Below are 12,128 nucleotides of genomic sequence, written 5' to 3'. Positions count from 1 at the left end.
GTCAAACTTGTCATACAGCTTATAGAAAATTTATACTTAGGCCAAGTAAAAAAGTATGTGTGGTTCCAGTTACCTGAAAAACTGAAAAAAAGTTAGGGTAGGTAGGTAGGGATTTTTTTTTATTTTATGTTTTTTTTTTTACATTGAGTCTATGGGAGCAACATTCTGACTTTAACAGTGCTTAATGAAAAATGACAATAAAATCTTTAGGGTAGGCTATTTTTAAGACGAAAAAGTAGGGACGGTAGGGTTACTGGAACCACACATATATTTTTATTTGGCCTTAGTTGAACAGAAATTGGTTACCACATATAATAATGAATCCACAGTAATTCCTGTATAATTCATCATTCCACTTCTGTATTCCAAACATGACCATAACTAGTTTTCTAGTCTATTCCCTTTTGAATTTGGTCATGTATTTTCAGACAGATTGTTTAATTATTGATATATCTTAGAAGTGTGATCACTTTTTTAAATACATGTACCTACATTGGAAACATTTTCTACAGTTACACACTGCTTTTTTTATTTTATTACGTTCAGATGTTTTGTAACTTGTTTCTTTTATTTATTCCAAAAAAATACTTTTTTGTCTAAGAAACAGATGCATTATATTATTACATTGTGTTTATTATTGTCATTTATTATATTTGCAAAGCAAAAACTCATTAATTTTGAAATGTATATATATTAATTATACCAACCCATAATCGAAAGAAAATGGCTTAAAGCCGGAATATTTGAACCTTTATTTAAATATCTGAAGTTGTAGTAGAAGTGCTTGTTTGAAAGACATAGCAAGTAACAATTTCAAAGACAGAAGTGATGAAAGAGGACAAACACCATAAATATTAACTGAATAAAAGAAGACACTTGAGTTAAAAAAATTTGAGACAGAAACCTAACAGCATAATAAATCAATATTTTTAACAAAATCTTAGGTATTTTTTTGTTATTATATATCATGCTGCACCTAGTGTAGCCATCATTCATTGTTTTATTCTTGACTGTGCCATTTATTGAAAATTATTGAGACCTTTTAGATATTCTTAAGTCTACAAAGTTAACAATTTCACCTTTTCTCTGCATTGTACATGGATGTTTGATATGGGTTATTTTACATCTAATGTATTGCATATCTTCATTTATACTAATCGCCAAAGAGTGAGGACTATTATTATTAAAATGGTTGTGGTTTAGGGGAGGATTGTAAGAAACTTACTAAATTACACCACAGACCAGGGCTTCCAAAATGGTCCTATTGTCTGGACTTTACCGATAAATAATCATGATAATATTCAAGACTTGTGCTGAACCTGAAAATGACATTTAAAATGGGTTTGACATTTTAAAACAAAATCCAGACAAAAATGCAGTTTTTGCGGTCTTTTTGAACTGACCCTACTTTATTACCCTCGCATTAAAATCAAGGTAAATTAGCTGTCAGAAAGTTGAATAATACATGGAAAAGACCAACATGCTTTGAGCAATTTTCATGGAATAGACAACAAACCTACACTGGGTCAAAACAATTAGACTTCTTGTCCTACCTTCCCACATTCATCTTTCTGGGATAGTCCTGAATATTACTTCCATGCATATATTTATTTTGAGCTTAATAATATACTGATGCAATATTTATTTTTTCAATCATGTATTTGTTTTGGAGTGCTAATGTTTATGAGTGATTAAAAGTTCATTTTGTTTTTAATCTACATTTTTTTATACATGGCCATGCCACAAAGTGGTGGTCCTTATTGTTTTACCCTTGTCGTCATTCCAATACTCTGTCACATATTGAGCTAAATTTAAGTGTGTCTTTACTGTGATGAGTTTTCGATTGAGTTAATGTTTGGTTTCTCTGCTGATTTTTGAAAAAACTTAAAGGGTTTGGACAGTTGAATGTACCTTTTCTTCGCATATTTAGCTGATTATTTTTTTGCAATGTTAACCCCTTCAAATTCCATTCTAAAAAATATGGGCTAATTGTGTTGTTTTGAAAAAAAAAAAGTTTATCTCTTAATTCAAGGTAAGTATGCACAAGTTGTGACCCAAATTCTGATCGTTTATAAATCCTTTTTAATAATGATTACCAGTAGCATAAAGTACAATAATGTAACAGCAGAGACATATAAAACATGTCTCTGGTGAAATACTGTGAACCAAAACAGAAGGTTGGTGATTATCTCTGGGCACTCTGGCTTCCTTCACTTATAAAAAACTTACCCCTCAATCGAACAATAGTGTTGAAAGTGGCATTAAACATCAACCAATCAATCAATAATTTGTTCGTGATGATTTTTTAATGAGTTTAGTCCGTGTTTATGACAGGTCATCTACACTTATTTCGTTTATTTGTTTAAGTGTATTTCAGTATGACAAAAACTATAATTGGCTTCAAAGTCACAATTGGGCAGTAAGGTAACGTTTTATTGATTTGGTCAGTGATTCATTAACTGAAGACTGCATACTCAAATATATGAGACTATAAAAGAAAAAAAATGCGAAACTTGATTGTTTTTGTTTTGGCTACCCAATTGATAGGCTGATTGACTGTGATGTTTGTCTCCCTTCAATGTCGAATATTTTATGTTGACATGAATATCAATAATGTGGTCATTTTTATAAATTTCCTGTTTACAAAACTTTGAATTTTACGAAAAACTAAGGATTTTCTTATCCCAGGCATAGATTACCTTAGCCGTATTTGGCACCACTTTTTGGAATTTTGGATCCTCAATGCTCTTCAACTTTTTACTTGTTTGGCTTTATAAATATTTGGATATGAGCGTCACTGATGAGTCTTATGTAGACGAAACGCGCGTCTGGCGTACAAAATTATAATCCTGGTACCTTTGATAACTATTATGTGCAATCTGGACGAGAATAAACCAACAATGAGACCATAACCATCCTTTACAAAGTCGTTCGATTGTGAGCGAATTGCATAAACATTTAGACTACTTGAAAATAGAGGCAGGTATTTTCATTGCAACAGTCCACCTACGAAACATAAAAAAATTGTTGCGAAGAAAGTGTTACGTGTATTATAGATATGATAATGCTATCCTTACACGAGGCACCGTATTATTCCACTCCATTCTGACGAGGCGAGGATGCGTTTTTTCACCATTGTGCAGAGTTTTTGAAATTATTAAAACAAATTAATGATACATGTACCATCATACTCTTTGACTGCTAGTGGACTGGGTGTTCAGACAAAAGAAATCACATGTAACAGATTGTCAACTGTTTTATCGAAAGGTATAAGAGCAATTCAGAAGAAACTGTTTTAAATAACGAAAGATTTGAAGTACAAGTTTTAAAGATGTTATAGAAGTTTCAATTCTAGATTCTCATTCCTTGTATTTTGAACGTGTATAGCTTTGTCATTTTGTTTAACCGTGAAGATGTCCCACTTTGCACATCAGAATTTGTTTTGACACAAATAGAAAGTTAAAGAAAAGACAGGAATAGCTCGATCAGCCGATATATTTATTCAGAACAACAATAAAATTTGACGTCATTTAGCGCTGTATCGTCTCCGGAACCTTGTGGAGATTCTACTCTAGTTTGAATACCACAAATAGCTGAACTAAGAGGACAACTCTGACTCCATGCCCCATAGGATCCCCATTCGCCATGTCCTGGGGGATGTGCAAGGTCATACTCAGGCTCTACATCTAAATCTCGGCATTTGAATTTTGCGAAATTTGCTGCTGTGTCATCGCTACCTCCCTGAAATTAAAGGAATTGCTTTAATAATCATCACGTTGGATTTTTTATATCCTCGATTTAAAGAAAATAGGTGAAATATAAGTTTAAAAAAAAAAAAACAAATCAGACTCAAATTAACGGACTATTTAGGAGAATCATGTCAGTGGCGAATCACTGACATCTGTATTGATATACCATACAGAACTAGAAGTTACCAATAGCAATTGTCCCCTTTCTCCTTCTCCCTTCTTGCAGCACATGATACATAAATATTATTACACTTTTCCTGAACATTTATGAAATATTGCCACTGGACGTTAAGCAAACAACAATCAAATGGTTACAATGTACTCTTTTCAATCTTAACATTGATAACGAGCGAAATTGTTAAATCACTTAATGGCATACTGCCTACGAACTATACTGGTATCATATGATCAAAACATGTCCATCAATTTTGTTATATTTCAGGACCTATATCTTCTTTATTAATAAAAGTATAGTGGCCTCCTCATTTAGAAAAGTTGTTTAAAATACTGAATATTTTTCCCTTTTAAGTTAAAAAAAATCTGTTGTTTTAAAGTAAAATTTAATGTTTAGTGTTTATTCATTAAAATGTAGACTTTAAAATAAGTTTGGGAGAATAAACATAGACACAATGGGGCAAAATCAGGGGGGGGGGGGGGGGGGTATAGACAAAAAGGTAAATTTAAAACGAAAAATATATGTATGTTACTTGGCGAAAAAAATAATAAAGTGGCGAAAAATATATTGTTTTGGCGAAAGAGGTCGCGAAAAAAATAATTGACCCAGGGGAAACCCTGCATACTGGTATTTATATGTTCAAATGGTCACTTAGATCACACAGAATAATTGATGAAACATCATACTAAAACATTAACTAAGGACCTGTGGTTTGTATAACTGAAATAATTTGATATAATATTTCCTAGACAGTTAGTTTGAATATGGTAGCTAAATTTCATCCTATGTTTCTTTTTAAATAGTTGTGATCTTTTAAATATACAATTTCAGGTCAACATCGTCGGTGTGCGTAGCTATCTGAGTCATATACATACAAAATGCAAACTGGATGATTACCTGTCTATTTTCTACTTGTAGAGCAAATGATGTCAAGAACTTTTGAGTTTCTGTGTTTTCACATAATGTTTCTCCTACCCATCCTCCCCATGTACCTTGACCGGAAACGATATATCCACCATATTGACCAGCTGCTGATCCACATTTAAGCAGAATGCTGTTGAGTGCAGTATCGTCGCCGCTACCTTGAGGAACTTCAATCTGATTCACAAAATGAAGTTAAATTAAGCAAACGTTGTAACAATGATAAGTCAACTGTCTATATTAAAGCTGCAAAATTATTAATTCGACAAAAGCTAGTATAAGGTACCGACAAGTCATTCTAAAATATGAACTATTCCAATCCGGGACTTGGTGATGTTAGTTTCATAAAATGACCACAGTCAAAATGTTTATTAAGAAACTGAAATTCTATATCATATTGGTGATTAGAATTAGAGGTTTAGCGCTATAAAACCAGGTTCAATCCACCATTTTCTACATTTGAAAATGACTGTACCAAGTCAGGAATATGACAGTTGTTGTCCATTAGTTTGATGTGTTTGATTATTTGATTTTGCCATTTGATTAGGGACTTGTTGGTCAAACAATCTTTTTTCAGCTGCGATGGGGAATCTAGATAGGTTTTGTTGTCTCATGCTTTTAACACACTATTTTGACCTTCAATAATTGTTTCCTGATTTTAAGGTCATTTGCAGCCACAATATATTTTTTTAGTAATATTTCAAATTTTAATTACATAAAGTCGTATAAGTTAATATTCATTATATATAAATAAAGTTCCTATACCATGAAAAATAGAAACAAAATAATTAAAAACAAACATTCTTCAGTACATTACCTTCATATTGTATCCCATTGCAAAATGCCCGTCAGCACAATATTGAGGAGGGTTCCAAGTACCCCAGTCATCACCGTTGTCAATTTGTAAAACTTTCACCACATTGCGAGGAGAATCATGTGTAATCAAAAGAAATTCACAATGAACTACTAAGCTTAAAATAAGGAAATACTTTGTAACTGTCATTGTCTCTCTATATTCACCTTTTACTTTGAGAGATAAGCATACAACACCATTCAATTATTATCTTAGAGTGTACTTGTTATACCAATAACCACCCGGAAGTCCGATATCATTTGCTTAGAGCTACGTATCAAGTTGGAGTGATTTTGATAAGACGTTAGCACTGTTACATATCAAGGTAAGAATATGACAAATGTTGTCCATTCGTTTGTTGTGTTTGAGCTTTTGACTTTGCCATTTGATAAGGGAATTTTCCGTTTTGAGTCTTCCTAAGAGATCAGTATGTTTTATACATGTTCAAAAACTTAAACTTAAACATGTTGTAGTTTGCTCCACAGACATGTTTAAATTATGTTCATGGCATATCTCTGGTGGTCACATTTATCATTTAAATTCCGTTCTGTATAAAGCGTGACATATAGTCTAGCTACTAGTTTGTAAAGACAAATGTTTACTCGCTGTTGTGCCTCTGTTGTGTCGTAATTCTCTTATATTTGATAAGTTTCCCTCAGTTTTAGTTTGTAACCCGGATTTGTTTTTTCTCCATCGATTTATGAATTTTGAACAGCGGTATACTACTGTTGCCTTTGTCTATTCTAGCTGCTGATATAGTGTTATTGTTATTCCTTTCCGTATCGCCATGCTGCTGTCGCATTACTGTACAGTCATACATCTACAATCATATTACTTGACTATGTTATCATGATACAAGAGGTACACTTGTGATTTCTATATTTTGACATTTTCCATTAACAAAACACATCATCGTAAGAAATTGGTTTCATATCATATATTTTTTTTTCATATGAAATGAACGTTGCTGCAAATCCTTTGCAGTCTGTTTGGTTCAAACTGAACTATATTTCGCAATATGAAATCTTTCCTGTTTTCCAATATAGCTATTTCAAGAAAACATGTGCGAAATAATTGCACATTTGAAGAACTTTAAGAACACGGGTTTCCTTAATTTTAGATATGCATTTACATCAAATCGGAAATATGAAACCATATACATGTATAAAGAAAATTTCGTGAAAAAAAGTATGTTAGGAATCACTCAATAATATCTGATTATTGGATTTATGATGTTACCAAAGTAACACCAAAAGTCTAAGATCCGCGGATACACCAGACTGATTGGTAAATCATGATGATAAGGTCAAATTTAAGTCAATGTCAAGATTATGACCCAGTTGATAAGATTCTGTCAACCTTCAATCTTTTTACTGACCAAATTCAGGCATGGATATATTATATTCATTCATTCTATGCTATGTTTTTCATAGCAGCTACGCCTTTCTTAATTTACCAGATGTTCCTCGAAAGCATATTAAAACCATTGGAGTTTCAAATGGTGGATGGTGGGGTGACTGGCATCCTCCTCATTTTTGCGCTGATGGATTTTTCGCAACTGGATACAATATGAAGGTGAATTTTGAGCTATCACAATTCAACTTTTATTATTCTATTTTTTCTTGGAAAGCCAACGCCAGAGGTTTTCCAACACTGAAAATTAGGAAGCATTATCAATAGCAAAAATCTATCGTTTCTAGAATTAAACTTTTTTTCTTAACTTGATTTTTTGGTTGATAAGACTGTAACATAATAATTAGTGAAGAAAACATCATATAGTGGTGCACTTCTTTTTTTTGCTACGGCCCGTCGAAAATGCCCAATTTTGATGATTTTCTCATTTTTCACCGATTTTTACCTATTTGTGGGCTATTATCGTGAAAAAAATCACAGTTCCACAATTAAACTTTTTTGTAAAGATGAAGTGGACCAATCTGATCAAATTTTACTTAAAAAAACTATAAGTAGGTGTTAATATTAGAAAGTTTTATATCATATTTTGACGCTTTTTTGTGTAAAATTTACCATGCTGTCAATTTTGTATTTTTGTGATTTTTCTCAGTTTTAAGAACAAAAATGCATATTATTACAACTTTTTTGTTTTAAATGATTGAAAAAAATACATATCTAAGAAATTTGAAAAGACCAAAATGATATTGGATGTACTTGATTCTTGTTAAATCGTTTTTTGTATTCCTAACCCATTTTCTCAAAATTTTGGCTAAAAGATTGACTTGATTGGTCGTAAAATATGAAAACTGGATTACTTAAATACCATTCATTGTAAATACACAATTTGTTCACAGAGTTATGTTTGATTATAACATTTTTAAAATTCATTGATATTTTCCACTTATGTTTTGGAAATAATTCAAGAACGAGATTTCAACGAGACTGAACGAGACTGAAAAGTCAGAAGAATACATCCTTAAGTTACAAAATAAGGAACTTTGGTATGGTTGTCTATCACAACAAAAATCACATATAAATTGCTCTTAGCATGACAACCGAATACTAGTACATGTAGTATATAAGTAAATAAAAATCAATAATTCGATCAAATTGTTTTCAATTTGGTACTAGGCTTATAATTTGATAAACCTTAGCTGTATTTGGCAAAACTTTTAGAAATATTTGGTGCTCAATGCTCTTAAACTTCGTACTTCATTTGGCTATTTTAACGGGTTTTTTTTATTCGAGCGTCACTGGTGAGTCTTTTGTAGACGAAATGCACGTCTGGCGCAAATACAAATATTCAACCTAGTATAATGAGTTTAATTATTACTGGAGTTAATCAAATCCGTAATTAAATTATTTCTCGTTATTGAGGATAAAGACATTAGGACACTACTGGGTCGATGCCACTGCTGGTGGACGTTTCATCCCAGTGGTCATCTCCAGCCCAGTAGTCTGTAATTCGGTGTAGATAAGAAAACCAATTATATGTTCATTTTGATAAATTAACTGTTTGCAAAAAAAATATTCAAAACTCTAAGTATTTTGTTATCCCAGTCATAGATTACCTTAGACGTATTTGGCACAACTTTTATGAATTTTGGGTCCTCAGTGCTCATCAACTGTATAGGTGTTGGGCTTTCTAACTATTCTAACTTTCTAACTTTTTTATCTGAGAGTGACTGAAGACACAACGCGCGTCTGGCGTATCAATAAACTCATCATAGATACCAGGATTGAAATTTTATGTTTATAGTTATGACCATATCAATGATAGTTCATGTCAATATAGAAGTGCTGACGACTGGGCTAAAGGTTCAGTATTAAAACTTATTCAGACACATATACGCTGAAATCAATAATTCTATCAAATTCGAAACTTGTAATCTTTATTTGGCCTTTTTTTTTTTAGACGAAACACGCGTCTGGTGTTAATACAAAATTTCAATCCTGGTATTTAAGATAATTTTATTTACAACCATTGGGTCGATGCAACTGCTGGTGGAGTTTTCATTCCCCGAGGGTATCACCAGTCCAGTAGCCAGCACTTCTGTACTTTATTTGCTTTTTTCACTGTTTTGTATTCGATCGCCACTGATGAGTCTTTTGTAGACGAAACGTGCGTCTGTCGTACATACCTAATTTTAATCCTGGTATCTATAACATGTAAGAGTATATTTACAGCCAATGGGTCGATGATATTCCTGGTGAAGTTTTTATTCCCCATAGGATTTCACCAGCCTAGTAGTCAACACCTCTGTATTGACATGAATTATCATTGATATGGTAAAAATTATAAATTATCTAAAAATTTAAAAACTTAAAAACTTTAAAAAAAAAAAAAAAAGGGACGAAAGATACCAGAGGGACAGTCAAACTCATAAATCGAAAATAAACTGACAACGCCATGTCTAAAAATGACTAAAAATGGCTAAAAATGAAATGACAAACAGACAAACAATAGTACACATGGCAAAACATAGAAAACTGAAGAATAAACAACACGAACCCCACCAAAAACTGGGGGTGATCTCAGGTGTTCCGGAAGGGTAAGCAGATCTTGCTCCACATGTGGCACCCGTCGTGTTGCTCATGTAATATCAATTACTGTAAATAGTCTAATTCGGTAGGTCACATTAATGAAAGGGAAGGGGATTGTAGTTACGACGTAAGGAACATGTCCGATATCATCTGTGAAACGGTTATTTAATAAAGGTCAACCAACGCGTGATGGCGTCCGTAAAATTTACGAAGGGATTATTTCAACTTCACCATTTGGATCTATTGGTTTAATAGCTTACTTGTGAGCAGTAACCCGCTATCAAGAAAATCATGGAAGGAAATACAAGCACGGGAATATCGTATCAATTGGGAGATATATACCCCGTATGCAGGTGCTGCTGGAATGTTGCTACTTTAAAGTACTACGGTTTTTCTACCTCAGAATAAGATTACCAAATTTAAATCCTAGTATCTATGATATCTTTTACACGTCAAGTAATGCTCCCTCTGTAACTACGATCTTTCACAGTTTTAGCTGTTTTATTTATATTGTGTTGGTGTTAAATTGTCCCCTTTTAAAATTGATAAACGATGATGACTGATGTACCCATATTTTGACTATTATATTTATTGTGTCTGTCTATTTAACGCATCAATGTAAAAATATCGGAAATTGATGAGAATGTCATTAAAGTGAGAGGGTTAGCGCTATAGAACCAGGTTTAATCCACCATTTTCTACATTTGAAAATGCCTGTACCAAGTCAGGAATATGACAGTTTTTGTCCATTCGTTTTTGATGCGTTTTGTTATTTGATTTTGCCATGTGATTATGGACTCTCCCAATTGATCTTCCTCTAAGTTCAGTATTTTTGTGATTTTACTTTTGTTGGCAATCCCAGTAGTTCCGTTAACTTTCCATACCTTTTTATTTGATATGAAATATTTCATAAAAACTATAAAGTAACTTTTTCTATTGCAGATTGAAGGTAATCAACATGGTCATGATGACACATCTTTAAATGCCATACTGTTGAGGTGTATCAGTTTCGATAATCACTATGGAGGAACTATTGAATCTGGTGAAGGTAGTTACGGGGATTGGATAGGATGGACAGATTGTGGTGTGCATAAAAATCAGACATATTTGACATCATTTTCACTTCAAGTCGAAGGAGATCAGGTGACTATATCTATAATATTCTTGATAGACGCAACTCCCTCCTTTTTTTCTATAATGTACTTTTACTTTTGTTCTGCAGTTGAAGTAAACTTGTCATCTGCATTTAACGTACACTGGTATTTTACATTTGACATATACTTGAATACCCTAGTTAGTCTATACTCGTGCACTTAAGTTGGTGGATACTTGTATACTCTTAGTTGAGCAATACTTGTATATTTTAGTTGGTGGATATTGGTATACTTTAGTTGGTAGCTACTCGTCATCTCCAGTTGGTGTGATAAATTCTTTCCCGCGAAAATTATCCTTGGTTCTTTTTGGTTTGAGCAGCTTTTCAACGTTTGTATTTGAATTAAAAAAAACTTGTAATATTAATTTTGCAAACCGGGTTGGTACAAATGGTTAATTTTAAGTCTCTTAGGATGAAAGCCGCCTAGTTGCTAGTACTACTATTGCTAGGCCAAAAATATTTGGTAAACAGTTGTATTAGCACTCGCACATCTTGTCAAGAAAATTATTTGGCTAGCCCAATTTAGTCATGGTCTATTGACTTTGAAAGGGTTGCTTAGTTTACAAGTCTAAGTTTCTGATTAGGTCAGTTCATAGGGAACCACTTATGACAAGTGAATGATATTTAATTGCTTCTTTCAAAACATTCGCTAGATAATTTCTTTAAAGACTATAAAGCTGACGTTTTATATAATTGTAAGTTAACAGAGCTATTTGTTATCACTAAACTGATTCGAATTTATTATTTAAGGGCGGTGGAGATGACACGGCAGCGAACTATATCAAGTTTAAATGTCGTGACTTCGACGATGACAGAGATGAGTCTGAAATAGCTCATCCACCTGGACACGGCTTGTTTGGAGGATATGGTGGATGGAGTGAAAGCTGTCCAACACATTCTGCAATATGTGGGTTACAAACAAGGATTGAGGGACCACAAGGCGGTGGTATACATGGTGATGATACTTCTTTGAATAATGTCAAATTCTTTTGTTGTGAAAAATAAAACAGCTATGAAATATTGAAATATTGTGAGTAGTTTCTTGCATAAGTTATATTTGGACGGCTGGTATTTGAATAAAACTGCAGTATTTTATAGTTACTCAGTCGCGATATACCGAATGTTCAAAGGAAGTCGTTAACTCTATTTTAATAACTCCACCAGTTCTAGTCCTATGTTATACGGATTTTTACAAAGAAGATAACTCTGTTCCATGATATGTACAGAACCATAGATACAATAAGTCAAACAAATATATTTCGAGGATACCTGTAATATGAA

General features: G+C 32.9%; 1 protein-coding gene and 1 long non-coding RNA gene across 2 annotated transcripts; one reads left to right on the top strand and one right to left on the bottom strand.

Moving 5' to 3' along the window:
• Positions 1 to 3,477: 3,477 nt before the first annotated feature.
• Positions 3,478 to 5,914, bottom strand: LOC143068677 (vitelline membrane outer layer protein 1-like). The gene is made up of 3 exons (XM_076242917.1): positions 5,663 to 5,914; positions 4,822 to 5,022; positions 3,478 to 3,741 (listed from the first exon to the last, which is right to left on the bottom strand). The coding sequence occupies exons 1-3, from the start codon at positions 5,846 to 5,848 to the stop codon at positions 3,499 to 3,501; spliced, it is 630 nt and encodes a 209-aa protein (XP_076099032.1). The 5' UTR covers positions 5,849 to 5,914; the 3' UTR covers positions 3,478 to 3,498.
• Positions 5,915 to 7,055: 1,141 nt separating this feature from the next.
• On the top strand, positions 7,056 to 11,873 carry LOC143068679 (uncharacterized). Its single transcript, XR_012976230.1, has 3 exons — positions 7,056 to 7,273; positions 10,637 to 10,837; positions 11,598 to 11,873. It is a non-coding gene; the product is annotated as an uncharacterized LOC143068679 (long non-coding RNA).
• Positions 11,874 to 12,128: the final 255 nt, after the last annotated feature.

This window comes from Mytilus galloprovincialis, chromosome 3 (genome assembly GCF_965363235.1).
Source record: "Mytilus galloprovincialis chromosome 3, xbMytGall1.hap1.1, whole genome shotgun sequence".
In the NCBI taxonomy this organism is placed as follows: Eukaryota; Metazoa; Mollusca; class Bivalvia; order Mytilida; family Mytilidae; genus Mytilus; species Mytilus galloprovincialis.
Note: the sequence above shows the minus strand (reverse complement) of the source record. Positions and strands in the feature narration are given on the sequence as shown.